Source organism: Atractosteus spatula, chromosome 8 (assembly GCF_055471065.1).
Source record: "Atractosteus spatula isolate fAtrSpa1 chromosome 8, fAtrSpa1.hap1, whole genome shotgun sequence".
In the NCBI taxonomy this organism is placed as follows: domain Eukaryota; kingdom Metazoa; phylum Chordata; class Actinopteri; order Semionotiformes; family Lepisosteidae; genus Atractosteus; species Atractosteus spatula.
In genome coordinates, this window is record NC_142713.1 from 22134390 (window position 1) to 22154805 (window position 20416).

The following is a 20416-nucleotide window of genomic DNA, read 5'->3' on the forward strand; positions in this document are numbered from 1 at the left end:
TAAATGACCTAACTTGCCAACACCTGATTGAATCCATACTGAGAAGTTAAAATGTATAATTAATTTTGGCAATCTAAATAATGCTTTTATACTAAAAATATATTTTAACTCAATGAAGCATCAATAGACATGTCTAATACAGCCCTGATATATTTTAAATGATGAGCCAACAGGTGTATCAATAAGAACCCTTGGACACACATTGCTGGAGTACAGGCTTTCCAGAGGAATTCCAAACTGTTCAATTGTTTACTAATCTTATCATCCATACTTTAGAGCATGGCTGTTGACAGCATTATGTTATAGACTCCCATCAGCAGGGACTAGACTTACTGTCTTCTGTAAAATCATTTTAAAATTTGTAGAGCTTCTGAAAATGAGATTCCTAACTTACATACTACTGGATAATCCATTAAGTCAAACTGAATTGTGGTATTATAATTTAGGGCAGAACCATTTTATTCTAATAATAAAATATTTTAAAAAACTATTAAATAAAATCACTCAGGAGTGCTACTTTGTGGTTTTCTTTTTGTCTGAGGAAACAGACCTTTTTGCTAGAAAACAATATTACTCAAAAAGGTTTCATAAAAATAGTGCTCTCTTACGTTTAGATTGCATGTGGGGAAACTTTCTCAACATTAAAAAGTAACATCTGGAAAATTTCAAACATTGCTGTGTCCTTGTAAAATTGACATGTAGTCACAATTATTAAAGCAACAGTACTGAGCAACACATTGAGGTCCTTATGCTAAGACAGGAATTAAGAACCTCAGTAAAATTAAAACATTATATGGATGAAAAAGTACTTAAGTAACCTCCCCTAAATCATAGTATTCTTTTTACAGATCCCTCTGCAAAGAAATCAATGGTTATTCTCAAATAAATGGTGAATAAATTAATTTGCAATGCATAATAAACACAAACACTGACTTTTGCCTTTGCAAGTTGATATCTTGGTCCTAATGTATGGATGAGGAGTTACTGAAATATTTTCAAACCTAAATGCATATAATCCAATGTTGAAAGTGGATACATAATTTTATGCTGTTTTGGAATATTTTCCACAGCATCAGTTCAAACATTATTTTTAGCAACACACTATAACATTACACATTATATTTTCTAGCCCACTTAACTGTAATTGTAAATGATGTGTAGACTATTTAAAAGTTAGTTTACTATTTGGTGCCCCAGAGTAGATTAACTTTTCCTCTCTCCAACAAGCATAACACTTACCAAACACACTATAATAACCTTACTCTAAAATTAATTCTGTGCCTCTTCTGTGTTTTCTTGCTTAAAAACAATAGTGCTGTCACCTAATGGCACTTCAAAGTGTTTTTTTTTTCTTTTTAAAACGCATATTCCTTTGATTTATTGAGCAACCTTGTCTTAATGTGCACGTAAATCTGCTGTGGCACTATTTTTCCCTAAGGGTGTTACAGGGATCCCCGAGGTTTTACTGATTAATATGGGTCAAAAGGCATCATGTCAGAATTTAGACTCTTTTGAAGACAAGTTCAACAACTCCAGACAAAATATCCTTTGCATCTGACAGTTTTCTTGCTCAATAAGTATTATATTTATTGCTCAATATTATGTACAATAAAAACTCTGGGGAGGGGTCCCAAATGTCTCTAACTTTTTAACCACCTACTTTTCTGAAATGAATATTATTTTTAATTTGTTGACACATCTAGACAGTCCAAAGTTCCAAAGCTAACATCTTGCCAAACATCAACTATTGTTTAAGCAAGAAGACAAATTAGAGACTTTAAAATTTAGTGATTTTTGTAAAAAGAGGCAGAAACCCAAAGATGAGACATGTTGAGAAAGTGATCAAACAACTACAGTACTACAACAATATTGAACAATACTGTTTGATTAGTATGTTAAAAATATTACTCAATTGTTGGAGAATCAGAATTGACAAAGCTTATATACAAGTTTCAGTTTTCTGGCTTTGACATTACATGTAAAGGAAAAAATAAGGACTATTAATATATGTGCTCTAATAGTTATTAAAATGTTGTTCTTCCACCTATGAAAGCTTTAAAAAAAACTAAGCACAGTAGGGTCTCGACATTCTCTCTAAAGAATTCTGGTACATGCAAAAGTATTCACCCCAATAATGTCACCAATAATTACTAAAAAAAGAAGGGTTGCTATTGAGCTGATAACATTTCTTATGGGATCATTTGTTTTGACTTTAGAACTCCAGTTATGAATAGGAAGATGTACAGTATGAGTGTAGCCAGCAAAACTGGAAAGTTAAAAAAAAGGAAACAAATTATCAGTCACCTCTGAAAGTCCCATCTAGAGATTAAGTAAGAGCCTGGAGAAACAGCCTGTCATACCTGGAATATCAAATTAAATTCAAACTTAAATATTAAAACACTATTTTAAAAATACCAGGAAAAAGACTGTGGGAATCTGGAACACATTATACCAGTCATATTGTCAAAGCTGGTTTCTTTCTACTCAGGAGACAACTGAATAAGATCTTTGGATGAATTAACTACTACCTAACAAAAAAAAGTGGATGGGCCAATCAGCCTCTCAGCTGTTACCTTTCTTAAAATCTTAAACTTTGTCATACTTAGTAAGAAATAAGAAGCATTTATTGGATACAAGCCTTTTCATTAAATGAGATTACTTACCATTTAGAATAACTCTGACAGACGCTATAATTCAGTGTATTTAGTATTACAACATGAAATCGGATTTTGTAGTAAACTTACCAATTGAATTGTCTGAACCTTTGGATTTGGTGTAGGACAAAAATGCAGCTAGCAAGAATATAGATGACAAAAGTTCAGCTCTCCCAACCACCCCGGTAACCTTTAATAAAACAAATATAAAGATTCAACAAATTACACATTTTCCCTAAATGTTTCTATCTTAACTTTATAGTAAAACTAAAATATCTTTTAAAACAAAAACATTCTATTGCTAACATTTAATATTGCGTGTCGGGGTAAACTTACTACACAATTGTACATTCTGTTCACCACCCAGGTCAATTCAGTGTCACTTTTTCAGCCCTTGGAAAAGAAAACTGGAACTGAAGGTTACGTTTAGCCACAAAGACTAAATTTACTGCCTTTGAATGGGGGGTAAGAACAGCTGGAGACCTATGTGAAAGATGTCCAAACAAATTAGTAGCAGACTAAGGTGACTGGGAAGTTTAGAAGTCTATCTTAGAACATTAGAGGTGCAATTATTCACAACTGTCCCTTTCATCACCTAGAACTGAACAATCAAAAATGCCACATCTGAGTTCCACCTTTCCATAGGGTTCAGTCCCTGCAAAATAGGTCCAAAGTGTAGTGACTTTACCCTGTCAGTTAATTTAAGCACTAGAGAGACCAGAGCTTGGTTTTAGCTTTGAGTGAAGATTTCCTTATAGGACCTGCCAGTAATAGCTTGTATCTGTGATGTATTTATGTGATTTAGAGAAATAGTTTTCACTTAGCATTTGTTTTAGAGAGAAAGCTGAAGGGTCTGCTTAAACAACTATCATGTGGTTAATTTGCATTATGGCTCATCCATTTTTGAGGCAACGAATGAAGTTAGCTCTAGATACTGTATCTATAAACAATCTGCACAGAATAGTCTGTTTGTATTTTGTGTTTAATTTCTATTTATTAATATCTATTTTTCTATTTATTACAAATATTATTAATTTCTATTTATGACAAATATGTGTTCAAACTTGTTTCATGTTCTTTACTCTGAAACCATGCTATGTCAGGAAACAAGAAAGGACCACACTTACCTTTTCCTGATTATAGAGGGAAGTGATAAATGCTTTAATCAAACTGCTTGCTACACAAGCAGGAGTTTAGACCTAGGAGTTTTAGACCTCACTTTAATTCTACTTACTGTATGTGTCAATGTATGCACACTCCCCAAGTTATTACAATATATACTGCCCAAAAAAGAAAATATAGACTTCCATATAATCAGGTTGGTCCGCATCTAGCTCCTACAACTGCCTGTGAACCCTTGAGGCTGTCTGAACTGACACATTACACAGGTCTGATGTTACTTCCAGCAATGCCGGAGGCATGTCACAAAATCACATACTGTACCTCTTAGACCATTAACATCAACCTCCTTTCCAATACTGATGAAACTCGTGCCTGGTCTTCTCCTACTTTCTCACTTTTAAGTAACATTTTAGCTATCACAGCAGATCATAAGTAACGATCCCATAAAGCTTTTTGAGATTAAGAGATTTTCATTTTTACAATTAAAGAGTAAACATTTTTTTTTCTTCCCCACATACCATCATTAACAAATTACTTTGAATAGTACAAGTCATAAATATTCATAAGTCAACTAAAATCCAGATTTTGCATTATAAAATTTAGGTAAAATTGAATCACATTAACACTTGATTCTTTTATTTTCATAAATATATTTTCAGGTGTGCCGTCCTTCCTCTAAATGTGTCATCCTTCCAGTTGTGATGAAATTAAAACCTTTTTGAATATTCTTGTTTTACCTTCCATCAGGTATTTAATGGCGCAATTAACTATATAGCTAGATAACTAAAATCCACTGGCTTTTTTCTGAAGGTATCAATATAATAACCCAATATTTTGTTTTAAAGGTTAAGTTAATTTAGTTTTAAAAAGTATCCAAAAGAAATGAAAAACATAATATTGTAAATATACTCATGAGTTAGTAGTAGTATCACAATTATGTTTTTGTGCATTTACTTCTCACTACTAATGCATTATTAAATGTCATTAAGGTTTTGATTTGTCTTTTACTTTGATTTTACACACAGGACAGGGACTAAGATTAAATTTCACAGATAAAACCTACAGATAATTCTTTGAAGTAATGCCCATGATTTTGTCTTCAACACTCATACACAACTGAAAACCTCCGATTCATCTTGTTAGTTTTTTTAACGTCAGTTGTAGTGTTAGTAATGCAAGGAAAAATATTCATATGTTCAAACAAACCTACTCATGAGTCTGTTCAAACAAAAAAAAGGGTTAATCACAAATTATAGTTGCCAAATATGAATGACAATGAGGACTTTCCCGATTAACTACTCTACCTTGTCAAAGCCATTTGCCTGTAGGTATCCACTAGAACAAAAGACTATGATTTGAGGTGTTTGATGGTACAACAAAAACTGTTCCCACAGCTATGACAGCTGAGCAAACCAACAAATACCTGAATGAACATTTGTCTTTTGCAAACAATTTGCACAACCCCAACAATTTCCACACAATGTACAAGAATTTATTTCATGGTACAACTACAAAGCAAATAAGCAAAACCAAATGTTAACGATAGGGCCTAGTGCCAGAATGAATGTAAATGCTACATAAGGGCATTTACAGGGCAAGATACTAGAATTATACAGCCCTCCTGCTACTACAAACATGCACTTCTGCAAAATTCTAAGGGTGTTCCAAAATGTTTCACCATAGCCATACTAATAAAAATAATAACATCCAAATCACATGGGGAAAAATGGTAAATCATATGCTGTACAGTATTGTTTATTGAAAGCTATTCTATTTTTTTAATACCATGTTCAAGTCTTGCTTCAAAACTTCTTCAAAGTCAGGGTAAAAGCAAAAGGCCTTTCAGTCTAACACAGAAGTACATTTTAGTCATAAAAGGGTACTACAAAACTTAACTGTAACTTAGTCAGGTCTGATCTTACATACCCATGGGAGTGAAATGCCATTATCACACATACAGAAAACATTATTTTTGTGGGCAAAGGTGTGAAAACATAATTGCCTTGCAGAAAAGAGAAAAAAAATCCCAGAGAAAATGACTAAACTTGCAAGAAAGCACGACTGCCCTCCTGTGGCAAGATACAACAGCTCTACCATGTCTACAATTACTAAGGATTAAACATGATATTTAATGTTCATAAAACTATAATTATTTGACAGTGTTTACTGAACTCTCACACTAGTAAGTGGTAGTTGAGTTTTTGATTAACTAAATTTAGAATACTTCTTTCCTCATAAGCTTAATAGAAGCCTGCAGAACTACAAAAATGGATCAGAAAGCTTTTCCACCATTGCTTGTCTCTCATATAATTTGCAAATTAGAAAAGGACTTTCAGGAAAAAGCAAAAGATTATTACATTATAACAGAAATTTAACATTAAGTGTATACACAACATAGGTTAGCAAAAATGAATAAAATAAAAACTTACAGCTTCTGTGTGAATTGGATGAACGGCAAAAAGCAAGGCTGCTACCAGGCTCGACTTCTTATCCAAAAAGAGCCGACAGACCCGAAGGAAAATGATACAGACAACAGCGTGAAGCAGCAGATTCAGGAGATGATAAGACATTGCACTGAGCTCACTAAACATGTAGTTCAGTCTGAAGGTAAGGACTGTCAGTGGCCGATATGACTTGTGGCTTCTTTCCTGCAAAGGAAAATGTTATTGAAAAAATGACCACAGTATTATATTGAGCACCTCAATTTAACAATACATCATTTCACAAGCTTTAAGAGCCCTCTGTCCTGAAGGTTATTTTGTAAACACTTACCTTTCCCCTTGCACAATAAAACACAAAACAAAGAATTACAAAAAATAATTTAGTTGATTAAACCCATTAGATTTCTAAGCTTTCTTATATACTCCACATCTCATTCTGAAGCACGTTGGGAAACAAAATATTAACTTTCTGTCAACATCAACATTTTTAGTTGTTCAATAGAAAAGTCAAATGGTTTTATCTCTTGTTAATATGTTCTAAAAAAAGGTGTTCAAAATTCTTATGAAGAATCTTTAGACAAGAAAAACTTTTTTAATTCTAGCTGGAAAAAAAAACTGATTATCGATGCTTAATATATCATAAATGCAAAGGAACATTTGAGAAAATCCTGTAGCAATTTTAAGGGTGTTTTTTAGTAAACATGTTTCATCTTATTTTTAATAATTAATTAACAATTAATAATTGCTTACACTTCTATAGCACTTTTCTGGAAACTCCACTCAAAGCTCTTTACAGGTAATGGGTAACAGACACGACAGCAGCCATAGTGCGCCAGAACGCTCACCACAAATTCACTATCAGTGGGGAGGAGAGCAGAGTAATGAAGCCAATTCATAGAGGGGGATTATTAGGAGGCCATGTGGTAAGGGCCAATGGGAAATTTGGCCAGAACGCCGGGGGTACACCCCTACTCTTTTCAAGAAATGCCCTGGGATTTTTAATGACCACAGAGAGTCAGGACCTCGGTTTTACGTCTCGTCTGAAGGACGGCACCTTTTTACAGTATAGTGTCCCCATCACTATACTGGGGCATTAGGACCCACTCAGACCACAGGGTAAGCGCCCCCTTGCTGGCCCCACTAACACCTCTTCCAGCAGCAACCTTAGTTTCTCCCAGGAGGTCTCCCATCCAGGTACTGACCAGGCTTACACCTGCTTAGCTTCAGTGGGCTGCCAGTTGTGAGTTGCAGGGGGATATGGCTGCTGGCTGCTGGCTATTTTAGAGCTGGAATAATTCTGAAGAACTTTTGGCATAGAAAGTCCACTTTGATATTGATCACATTAATTTCTTTTGTTATTTAGTATTAGTTGTACAGTGATTTCTTGCAAATCTACTTACATATTTAAACCTCCAAAAAAAAGCTAGCATACATGGCCTAGTAATGAATTCATGTTACTGAAAAAATCAATATCCTTAGCTGCACAAACAGTTTGTGCATTAATGCCTGTAATTGAACTCAAGAACAGAGCAGTATACTAACAGCTCAATTGCCCATTCAAAATGTTATTGACAGTTCACATTTCAAGATGACAAAGAAGAACAGTGCATAAGAAACTGGGTATCTCTACTCTAATGTTTTTCCCTCATTACAAACATGCAGTTTTAACACATTGCTAGTTTTAACATTCAATGTTGAACTTGCATAGAGAGATACTAAAGTACTTAATGCAACCGATTCTTTACATAACTGAATTAATTTTTGTAATTGGTTTTTGGAGGCTTTTACCGACAAGTCTATGTGCAAACATTTACAGTCCTTGTAAATCATTCATTATTAGGGGTTGGGTAATTTCAGATTCTCTTTTAAAGCACTCAGGTGTAAAATTAGGCTACCCCACAACTAATTAGGCACTTACTGTTAACATAAACCTTGTCATTTCTAAAGGGTTTATGATACTTTAAAAAAAATAAGATTTAACAGGTCTGCACAGACTTAGGCATGAAGGAAAGGGTTAAGAGCATATTATGGGCAGAGAAATTGCCAACAGAAGTTGTCAGATATGATTTGCGGAGCTGAAATTGTGCTGGACTTAAAAATAATGTTCAAGGACTAGTGGGGAGTGGATATCTGGAGTTGTAAATAAGCTGTCTTTGTCCTGCGATATCTTTGCTGAATGCCTTATTGCACAAATATGTTAACTACTCCAGTGGAGTGGTATCACTCCTCAGGAAATGCTTTTGTGTACCTGCTTGACTATATAAATGGGAAAGCCCCAGGTTGAACTTTGAATTGACTACTGCTCCTGTGGCTGGTCAATTCCTGTATGCATACATAATAAACCCACTGCACCTTTCTCACAAACAAACATAACTGAGAGTGTGGATTTTCTCCAGGCATAGTCTAAAAATGTATTTTTACTCAATTATGCATTGTGGTGTATAATATGAAATTCTGAGATATGCTTCTTGAATATGTTAAGAGTTAATGTACTGTTTTTGCACATCTAAAATCACTCAAACTCTTATCGTTATCTCCTAAAAACCAACTTAAATAAATGGTGGCTGCATGCAATGTACAAAAAGCAAGCTTATGCGTTTCCATGTGCAAAGCAGTGAGCTTACAATAAGAGAAACAGGCTTTACAGTTTCAGTCATGCAACAAAAGTGTCATGGCTCAGTGATGACTGATTGTATGCATCAACAGCTTTGGTTTCAGCACAACAAGACATCACAAAAGACACATGAGCTCAACTCTTAATTTCTCTCATTTTAATTTAGTGCCAAAAGAATGTAGCTTAAAACCCTTCAAGACTGTATATGGCAAAATTGGACATCAAAGAAATCTCTTTGTTTCCTGACTCCCAGAAAACGTGTGGCTATGTACCAAAACCCAAGCTTGTTCAATATCTGATTTGGATTAGAGAAAAAAAAGATTTTGCAAGATGCACTAAACAGAAATTAATTCAAACCCATTCACACGCAATAAGAAAATACTAGGCTGAGACACCTTTAATCAAAGTACTAACCTAAAACAGTTTTGTTTACAAAACAACCATTACGGAGCCAGAATTAATCAATTGTGGACATCTTCATCAGTTTTTTAATGATTTAATTTCAATTTTTTCTTGGTTTTGGACTGCTTTGATCATTTTAGAATTGATTTATCTGGGTAAGTCATTCCAGTACTTAAGACTATATGAAATTCCTCTCTATAGTATAGGTAGTAAAGCTGTTTACAAGCATTTGTCTATTTTTACCTTCTGTGATATTTTAATAAGATTGGTCCCAAAAACATAGAAAAAACACATCTTAACCTCATGTTAACCTGGAGTTACAACCATGGTAAGATAACACATATTAATACAATCAAAATGGTTTGTACTTCATTCTTCTATTCTTACTGAAACAAACAAATTGAATGTGGGCTTAAGCAGCAGTAATATTATGCATGGTAGTGTATTACTGGAAGATAAGGTAATATTTTAATTTACAATTTAATATCTAAATAAAAATGTACAGTGTGCAAATCAGAGCTAAAAGATTATATTTACATTAATTAATCACAAATGATAAATACAGAAAGTGGCTTGTTTTACTGACTTGTCATATCCATTGTGGAGAACATGGAGAAATCCACGTAAAATTGTGAGCTGATATTTGAAGACAATGGCATAGCGGTAAGTTCCCAGCGAACTGGAAAGCAGCCTTGCAAAGCTCATCAGACAAAATATCAGTCATACAGAAAGGGCAAAAGGATCAAATGAAGGCAAAATTCCATAAGAGAGGACAGATAAGTTTACATGATAGGGGTTTCAGTAAATGCACTGCATATGTAACAAGGTCTTTAACTATAGCCCCAAACACATGTAATAAACTAAAACCTCAACGAGCCAATATATGAGTGTGCAAATCTGCAATATAGAATTTTAATGGTTAGGATAAAATAATTTTATCTTTATGTCACAAATCACACCCATATAACCATATAAGCATACACTCTACTTCAATTTAAACTCTCTTTAAGTAATCTTAAGACCTTCCATGTTTTACTATATAAATAATGAATCTGCTAAAAGCTGACATGCACATCGACATGGACCCGCATTAAATGAAGAGCTGAACTGTAACTGTAACTGAATTAAGTACAGCGATATTTTCTTACAGCAAAGAAAGGGACTATTCCATGACAAATGTGGTATGATGAAAAAACAGTTTTCTGCCGACTGAAAAAACTGTACATGTATAGTAGTTAGGTTGTTTTATGGGTTGGTTTTCATCATCAAAACAAAAGGCATGCTAATGGAAACTCAAATGGAGACGGGGCTAAGTGCTGAAGCATCATTACAATCTGCATTTAACTTGGACACGCAGGTACCCCAGCTTGCAATTTGCGTTAGCTTGAAGTGTGAAATAAGCAGATGGCCAGAACGCACATGTAGGAAGCTTTGTGCTCTTCATTTAATCCCTTCTGAGAGTTGATTTCATGAGGACAATTCACAATTTGAAGAGTGTCGGTAGGGGGGACAGGTTAAAAAACATTTTAAAAAACGCATTTCAGAATTTAAATTAACATAGCCGAACATATCCTTTTTAGGAATTAAAAGTGAGAGTCTGTTGGTTTGTACATTAAACAAAAAGGTCATAATGTGCCCTTGAAGCTTTGATTATCAAAATAATAACTAAAATTTTGAACCAAAACAAAATGCATGTTAATGAATTAAAGAAGTATATGAATCAATACGTCTTACAATTTTCAAAAATCTGCAAAAGTCAGAGGAATTGAATTTCACTTATCTAAATCTCTAACCCAAATGTACTACAACAGTATTGAAAGCAAGTTTTCAAATACTGTTTTAATATACGTTTTGAAAGCTCATTTGGAAAAGACATTCTTAAATTTAATCTATTCTGTAAGGAAATTAATTTCAGTTTAAATGAAACATTAACCAAACATTTTTTTAAGTGCAGAGTGCATATAATGTTTGTAGGTTCAGTTTTATACACTAAGATGTCACAGAAACCACTGTTTTAAGATTTCCATAGTTACTTCCACCAAACCAGGGTTTTGGATTTTAGGTTTTGGAGTTTGGTAAACATCTGAGAAGCAAGATCAAAGCAAAACTTGCTATAATGGTAAATATTTGAGGGCAAAATTCTTGGAGAACTTACAAGTGACCTACCTCTGACATAGGAGTTCCCCAAAAGTCATTGAGAAAAAGATTTTTGAGTGGAGTTGTGGGCCGCAGGTCCTTGTTATCCAGAATAGCGGACACATCGTCAAAGACAAATCCGCAGAACAGGCTGTTCCAGTAACAGGCCACAACTACTCCTGCCAACAGTGCAATTTCCTTCCAAGTCATTGCAGCCATCATCTACCAAAAAGTTCATTGGTTACTGCAAAACAACCAATACAACCCAACAGATGAGATTTCAATTTACAATATTCTCTTTCCAATAAAAAAATAATAATGCATTGACATTATAATAGAATTAAAAAAAAGTTAACTGATAGCCACTGACAGAGATTAGATGCCCAGACTTTCTTTGGAGGGTGTGAACTAGGCCATGGGAGTCTGTGAAGAAAAAGCTAAATTGTCAGCACATGGTAAAATGTTGTCTGCCAACGCCAATTGTATTCTGCTCCCGTCCATACCACCCATAAAACCTGTAGGCTGCAAGAGAGTCTGGCTAACACAAATCCAACACTAAAAGTATTTTTAAATGTTGTCAATGGTTTTGTTTTTCTAACAAAGAGAATATTGTACAGTATCAGCCTAAAAGCTACAGTAGTCCATCAAAGTCTCTGTCAATAGCTGTTCCTAAAAAGAAAACATTAAAACATGTCCTGAATATCCTAGTTTGCGTAATCAATTAACCAGGAACCCTCATATTTTAACAAAAGGTCGCTGAGTATTCATTATTAGTATTAAATAACTTAAGAAAAATCTAAATAACCACATTTTCTGAAATATAGGTTTTGAAATTTAAAAAAATAAAAACATTTATTTTTAATAAGTCACTAATCTATCAAGGGACCGCGTATTGAATGCCTTGCATTGATTTATTCGATATGTATTCGCAGCGGACGCTCAACAGACAAACGCAAAATTAAAAACAAATACTACACAAACTTATATAATTAAACTTAATAAATCATTTCTACCTACGAACGACAACCGCCGCTGTATTAGATTATATTTCGTTGTAGGTAAAATATGTTATATGAGGCCGACGGACTTCTCTAACGTGAATAAAAGCTGTACTTACTGAAGAAATTCTAGGGAAACACACTAAGCTTTTTTTTTCTGTTTCTCAAACACTTCAAAAACTCTACGACTACAGCGGCATTCATCACATCCTTACCGCTTTGTCATGCTCGACGCTAAACTATAACGAACCACACTATTTTATTTAACTGTACATAGCATTCCTGCTCAATATGTTACTACAGGTAACATATTTCTTCCTTCATTTCCGGGGCGGAAACTGAGGATTCTTAAAGGAGCGGCCTGAAATTAAAAACGAGGAATGTTTATATTAGAAAGCTTTCTTTAATTTCCTGTATTTCAGTCATTACTTGCTTTTCGACTTGTTAACAGACAGTAAAATAATGCAGTTATAATGCAAGAAAAAATATTTGATCAGTAAATGTAGTATGAAATTAATGCAATTGTTTAATATTTTGAATAATTGTTTTAACTCCCCACAGGAAATTCTATCAAATTAATGCAAATAATAAAAGAAATGCTTCCACTGATGTCCCTTACGTTATAACATTAAATATACATACATATAATTCGCGTTGAGTTACATTGCAATGCTCCTTATACTGGGTTTTGCATGAGAATCCATGAGAGTCCCAGAACAACCGTCTCCCAAACCATGATTGGCTCATCCTGACGTCACCTGAGCAACGATTGGAAGAATTTGAGTCTCACGTATTTCCCATCCATAAGCGTCAGGTTCAAAGATATTTCCCTTTTAAATGTTTTTCATTTGTGTAAGCTCACCCTGTCGTTTCGTACCCTAAGTAAGATTAGAAATAAAGACAACGTGGTCTGAGAATTTTTCAAGACTCTCCTTCTCTGTTTTTTTTCTTTTTCCTCTCTAAGAACTTCAAATCGCTGCTCTGGGGGGACGGTCAGGAATTAATTTAAACTTTACTGCAATTTTTGCGTCTCCCTGCCGTAAAGCGGTGCTGGATTTTCGACTGTTTGAAGTCGTAGCCTAGCAGCAACAGAAAGCATCGCAGCACAACATATTCTGGGAGACATAATATGAGGTTTAAACTTTAAATTAAAGATATTTAATTTTGTATTCACAAAAAAGAAGCGAGTGTACTGTATCTTAACACTTGTCGTTAGTAAAGTCGGAAGGCTTGAGTAATAAATTATATTGTTTTTACCTTGCATTGCTTTTGAAAATCATGCAGGTTTTGATAACAACAGTGCTACGGTTTCGTGGTTGCATATGGGTAATTTATATTAGTAAAATGATTAATAAATCAAAGAAATTTTAAGATGATTTCCTGTTTTCTGACCCCTTTCAACTTTATGTCTACCACCCACACTACCTTTTAATCTCTATGGCGTTGCTCCTGACTTGGAATTGGTTATGATGATCAGCTTGTTTATTGAGTACATAACGGGAACTAGATATAGTAGATACATGCGTGCTATTGAACCCTTTGAGCGGCGGGCTTTTTATTCTTTTATATTTAAGTGCATTCAGTTCCTTACAGTACAGTAAGGTGCTGTTCGCTACTGTTATTAACCGGACTGATTTTTTAAATTAAGCGATACATAATTTACAGTACCTATAGTGAAGGCTGCATGACAGGAGTTCATAAAATCATGATGCACAGTATTGGATGTTGCATGGATTAATTATTGTGTGCTGAGAAGATTATAAAAATGGTCATTCAAATAAACCTCAAAATAGGTTTCCATGTTCCTTTTTTTTCCTGCAACGTGCGACCACAAATGTCCATTTCATGATAAAACGAGCATTCCTGCTCTTTTGAGATATCTACATACCTTTAGGGAATTCGTTTTTACAAACCTTTAAGCGGTTACTTTTGCTACTGTTGTTTTGATTTAGCTTAAAATAAAAACATGTTTTCCTAGATTGGAACCACACAGCTTTTAAAATGCCTTTAAAAATTGACTGGGGTGAACTGATGGATGTCGATCCAGATGCCTTAACAGATCAGGAGAGCCTGGCCCAAAAACTTTTGGATTTCATTTCACAGGTATTGTTCTTCTTGTTATATATACTGTATACTCGTGAATTTTGTCACTTTCAAGAGACATTTATTGACGGAAAATAGTACAGGAAGCCACATAAACCACTTTTAAGTTTATCTATACAAGACAATTTAAATTTGAATCTAATTTTAGTACTGTATTTAATTTCTAATATTCTAAAATTGCCATCATTAATAAAAGTGTAATATATATATATACACAGTACTGATCATCAAAAGAAATGTATAGATTTATATGCATCTGTGTAAATAAAATATACACTTAATGTTAAAATATACAATGTTATTTGCATCATTTTGATTATTTTTTTATTCACAGTTGTAATATACTCAAGTGACTTTGACTGTTACATGAGCACTAAATCATCTCAGTAGTAAAAAAGATTAAAATAGAAACTGACGGGGCACAGATGATAAGGTAATTTAAATCTGGTGAAAGGGTCAGGGTAGGAGTTTCAAGTCACTACAGAACTCCAATTGTAGAGATAGATGGCAGCCTGACCCCACAGCACTACACTAACATCCTGACAGAACAACATGAATTTTGGACATACTGCAGTTTGTTCAGAGTAGATTTAGATACCCCAGCAAGTAGAGCATTACAGTAGTCAATTCGAGAGAATACAAATGTGTTGATCAGCTTTTCAGCCACAGTTAATGATAACATAGGGCGTAGTCTAGCGATATTTCTTAGGTGAAAAAAAGATGTTTTGACAGTATGCTGCACATGTGGGTTGAATGTTAAGCCAGAATCGAATATAACCCCAAGGTTTTTCAATTTTGATTGAAGCTTAAGTACAGAGCCATCTACAGATAGGGTTACAGGACTGGCTTTACGAAGTTGATGGGGGGTGCCAATAAGCATTATCAGTGTTAGCTTATTATGATTTCATTTTTAATAACCTTAAAATTACTTAATGAAAACAGGGAGGAAAAAACAGACTTTATAAATTACTTGTACATTGAACTAGTTTAATCAGACTATTAGAGACCATATTTTTCTTTTTTGTGGATTTTATTTTCTTTCAATTAATGTCTAGTCTTTCCTTACCCAACCCCTGGATGATGGTGTCCCAAAGATTCCTTTGCATGTTCCTTTTTTTCCCATTTCCTTTTTCCAGCTTACTTCAGCAAAGGTTTTGACCTATTTTCCCCAGTCATTTCTCTGTCTCTTGGGATCTTTGCCCATTTAATCACTCACTGCTCTATTCTTCTTGCAGTTCAGATGACTTATTACTATGTTAATATTTTCACTTTCTAAGTAGTGTTCATTGCTCCCTGATACATCTATTTCTGTCTTTTCTTGTTTTACCAGTCACATGTTTTTGTGCTATTTTGGAATTCGTAGTTTCCAATTTTTGCTTTTAATAACTGATAGCTTGAAGGGTTTTCCCCCTGTGAAAAAATGGCAAAATTTACTTTCAGTATTGTACTTTTCCTTTTGTAATATACTCCATCTCATCTTGTCTCAGCTTTTGATTTTCCCCTTAAGGTATCTACTGTATGTGTGTTGATTTGACGATGATAGACATAGCTGTTGACTTTTAAAGTTCTGTTTAATCACCTTCAATCTTTTTTTCAGCCTCCACAGTACTGATTACTATAACTTTAATCATGCCTATGTTAAGTCTGGCTTGTATCTGAAGGTTCCAAAATTTGAAGATGTTGTTGTTTCATGGATGCTGGTAAAGATGACATTCTCACAAGTAGCTCAATTAAGCTGTAATTATCTTAGATCTATTTTCTTCTTAGTCCAGTGTCTTGATAATGTCTTTAGGGTGTGATGGGAATAGTTTTTGGTTATTAAACAGGGCAGTGTTTTACCATGTCCATATGTTCCTAATGCTATGTCCAGTCCCGTTCTCTGTTCATTTGCAATGGAGCCCCTTGATGAGGCTCATAACCATTTTTCTGAACCTTATCTGAAGAGATAAATTATGTAACATCATATTCAGTGTTGTGTACAAGAAGTCAATTGGTGCTCGTCTAATCGTTTGGTTCCCTGTAGATGAAAATGTCTGCATTTCTGTTTAATACGTTTTTCTTGATTCACTAAGAGATAACTTTATTAGGCATATACAATTTCTTGCATTAGGATTTTGTCTTTTCACATACCCCAGCTTGCTCTCCATGAGACACACAGGCACACAGACAGGGAGAGAGAAGCTTGGGGTCAGAGCACAGGGTCAGCCATTTATATGGCGCCCCTGGAGCAGTTGGGGTTAAGGGCCTTGCTCAGGGGTCCTCTGGAGTAGGATTCCTCTGCCGGCATCGGGATACACACCGGCAACCTTCCAGCCACAGGCGGAGATCCTTAGCCACAGTGCCAACTAAAGCCAACAGTGTTCTGTGTAGTTTGTAGAGTTCTTCACTGCAAACTGTTGAAAGTTTGTCTTAGGTGAGAGATTAGAGCAGTCGATTTTGCTTGGGTTGAAATGAAATATCCTGGCCTTTCCCAGATATTTTTAGTACTATTCATTTTGTTTTCTCATTGTCATGGGAATAGTCAGCAATGACTAATCATGATAGCCAGCCTGGATAGTTAATACCTCTTTTGATAAACCTCGATGTGTTCCTAGGGTTTTCGTACTTTTCCTGAACTAGAGAATTCTACTGTGGTCAATCCCATGCCTCCATTGGCAAACTCCCTAAAGTATATGTATAAAGTTGGCTAAACATGTATTATATAGATATTGTCTATAAAAAAATGTCTTTTTATTACAAGGTGCATTCTAGCTTTCTTAAAATAATGGAGGGAAAATCTTAAAAGCTTATTTCAGAAGATCACACTTCACTTTCTTCCTGTAATTTAAGTATAACTCTGCTGACTGAATTAACTTTAAGTAATCTTCTTACTAGGTTGAAAAGAGGGATCTGAAAGGTGATAGCCCGGAGAAGATCATTCATCTTTTTAGAATCACTCAGGCCATAATGAAGGTTTGACTGTATTTCTGTATTCTCTAGGGACCATTTTGTACAAAAAAATTAAACATAAATGTATAACGAACTCAGTTCAGAATCATGTCATTATCATGTGATAATCATACGCTCCAAAACACTTTCATAATGCCTACATTGCCAATTTATTTTTAAAGCCCTTTCAGTCTGAGCTACAAAAGATATTTTCTACAAGCACACGTTGGAGATGTGATTGAGCAGTTCTGATGCAGGCTTATAAATCAATAACTGGTATTATTATGTACTTAAAAACTTTATCTTAGGTCACCCGTCTTTGGTTGTGTAACCTTCTATAATTGGTCTTCATCAACAATTACACTGTACAATGCATTGTCTAAATTAGCTAACTAGTTTATTCCTTATCTGAATCTTATTCTATCTCGATTACACATTAATATATACCAGTTCCCCTAGATCAAGCTTGAACAAGGTAAGAATAAATTTATGAATGCAGAATACTACGCTCAAAGTTCGTGCTTCTACACTGATGTCTTACCTTGCTTTATATATCCTGTGTAATTGTGAGAATTGTCTGGTTAAATTAGTATTATGGTTTTATAGAATGAATTTTACCTTAGTGAGTATTGAACTTGTAGCAGAGTGGCACAGTGGTCAACATCGCTGCCACACAGCACTGGAGCCCTGGGTTCAATTCCTGGGGTGCTGTCTGTGTGGAGTTTGTATGTTCTCCCTGTGTTTGTGTGGATTTCCTCCAGTCCAAATAGTGGTAGCTTAATTGACTTCTGGGAAAGTTGTCCCTGGTGTAAGTGTGTGCTTGTTCTGTGTTCGTGTTTGCATGTGCCCTATGATGGATTGATGTCCTGCCTTGTGCCCTTTGCTTGCTGGGATAGGCTCCAGCACCCCCTCAACCCTTCATTGGACAAAGAACTTAGAAAATGGATGGATGAATGGTATTGAACATTTATAATCCAGTAATTGTGTTATTTACAAAGTGCAAGCAATGGTTGATTGCTATGATGTAATAATGCATAAAAGAAATGACATGTGAAAGTATTATGGCCACTTACGATTCCCCAAAACTGCTTGAAAATTGATTTTTTTTTTAAAGAAAGGCTTAAGATCAGTGTCTTACAAGAAAATTAATACTTTCGTCTTCTTTTTAAGATGAAAGCTCAAGAAGTGGATCTGGCATTAGAAGAAGTAGAAAAGGCTGGTGAAGAACAAGCTAAAATTGGTATGTGAATAGGAGGAGTTTATCTGCCATATGTACATGTACATTGGGATTCATATTCACGATGTTCTCACAGGATGTGTACAGTACAATAGACAGGACTTTCACACACTGTGCACAGTACATTAAAAACCATGAAATAATGAATAATGACATGATAGATTGCCTATGTCTGAATTTACATAAAGATGTAATCACATTTTTAGTTGTGCATTGAACATATAAACGTATTGCCTTTTCTTTTTCAGAAAACCAGTTAAAAGCTAAAGTTTACAAGTTGGAACATGAGTTAGAGGTAAGATTCAGTTTTATCAAATGAAATAAGTATAATAAAAAATTAAAAAATACATTAGAGCAGAACACATTAGGAAAATAAAGTTCTGTTGTCTTTCTTTCTTTTCAGTTCTTGATTGTTTTATATGTGAATGAGTATGAAGCTGCACAGAACTGAAAGACAGTTTGTGTACTGTATTTGCTGACTGAAAATAGTAAGGTTTTATAAAATGCAGCCCGACAGAGAGAAGTTGTAGACACCAATTTATTGATTCTTATCACTGTGGTCCGGCTATCTAGGGATAAGCATGATCTGTTGCCATAGAAAAAAGACTATAAGAAGATTAGAGCACTAATTCCTCTTCATTCACCCTGGTTGTTGTTTCTTTCTACCACAGAGATGTACAATACCCTTGTTCCTAACACAGTTTGTGTAGTTCAGTTAAATATATAAGTATGTTTGGAGCAATATTTTTTATGTTTTGAGAGGTTTTATAGTAAATGAGAAATTGACAATCATTTTTAATGTGAAAACTAAGACTACACTTTTGTTTTTTGTTTCTTGAATTACCAGATGGCTCAACGTACTGCCGGCGGACGGGATACCCGCTTTCTTCGAGATGAAATTCGGCAGCTGGAGAATCAGCTGGACCGAAAGGAGAAGGAATTGGCCCAGGTGGAAAAAGAAATCAACAAGGAGAAGAAGGCAAATGAAGAAGTATGATTTGACAAGCTTTGTACTCATTTTACAAGTTTAAGTATGCTGAAGTCTAACAAGAGTAAAATGATACCCATCCCCATATTTCTGTGCTTTAGATATTTACCTTCTTTTTTCTTATTTAAGTGTTATGGACATTTTGTGAAAATGTAAAAAAAGTTCAGAAAGTCAACTTCAGACAATTCTTGTTCTTCAGACAATTCACAGGTCAGAGGGAAATAAGTGAATGATCTGGATACTAACATTTTGTTCTGCAGCAGAGATTGTTACCCATTTTAATAAAACAGAGACAATGCTGATTGATTTAGATTTCTGTTAATGCATTGATCTCCTGTAATAGACTACTATAGTTTAAATGAAGAGTCATTCTGACAGGTAAAATTTTAATCTTTAATTTTAATCTTGTATATATGCTTTTTGTCTGTACTGTTTTGTTTTTGTGTCTGTAGTTAACTCTTCGAGCAGAAGAAGCAGAAAATGAAAACCGAAAACTGAAAAGAGAGGTTAGTGTATATTTTGGTCAGCTTCCAAAATTTAAATTCTTCAGAGTTGTAATTCTCACAGTGTATTTTCTGGGTTTATAATGCTTGGCTCCTAATGTGTTTTTTTTTTCTCACAATAGTACAGTGTAACTTTAGGGCTCTGGACCTGTAACTGTTAGGTTTTGGCTTGCGCAAGGTACTTCACTCGTTGCTCCATTAAAACTGTCTAGCTTTATAAATGAATTTATATATCAATGTGGATTAAAGCCAAATAACTTAAGTTCTGTGCTTATATTCTTGTGTTCATT

General features: G+C 34.5%; 2 protein-coding genes across 6 annotated transcripts in view; one reads left to right on the forward strand and one right to left on the reverse strand.

Annotated features, from left to right (window-relative positions):
• tmtc3 (transmembrane O-mannosyltransferase targeting cadherins 3) overlaps positions 1-13114 on the reverse strand; it is a 58201-nt gene extending 45087 nt beyond the window's left edge. The window contains exons 1-4 of one of the 5 annotated variants that reach the window (XM_088923992.1): positions 13010-13114; positions 11400-11591; positions 6206-6424; positions 2745-2844 (exon numbers count right to left, since the gene is read on the reverse strand). In XM_088923992.1, coding sequence (XP_088780118.1) covers positions 2745-2844; positions 6206-6424; positions 11400-11591; positions 13010-13114 — 616 coding nt within the window. Of the gene's footprint in view, positions 1-2744; positions 2845-6205; positions 6425-11399; positions 11614-12486; positions 12707-13009 lie in introns of those variants that run through there. The other 4 variants (XM_088923995.1, XM_088923993.1, XM_088923996.1 and 1 more) reach the window with 4 other exon arrangements.
• Positions 13115-13451: 337 nt separating this feature from the next.
• cep290 (centrosomal protein 290) overlaps positions 13452-20416 on the forward strand; it is a 52999-nt gene continuing 46034 nt past the window's right edge. Inside the window, exons 1-7 of the mRNA XM_088923226.1 lie at positions 13452-13501; positions 14346-14470; positions 17345-17422; positions 18569-18638; positions 18884-18930; positions 19483-19626; positions 20076-20129. Of these exons, the coding sequence (XP_088779352.1) occupies positions 14369-14470; positions 17345-17422; positions 18569-18638; positions 18884-18930; positions 19483-19626; positions 20076-20129 (495 nt within the window). The 5' untranslated portion in view covers positions 13452-13501; positions 14346-14368. The remainder of the gene's footprint in view (positions 13502-14345; positions 14471-17344; positions 17423-18568; positions 18639-18883; positions 18931-19482; positions 19627-20075; positions 20130-20416) is intronic.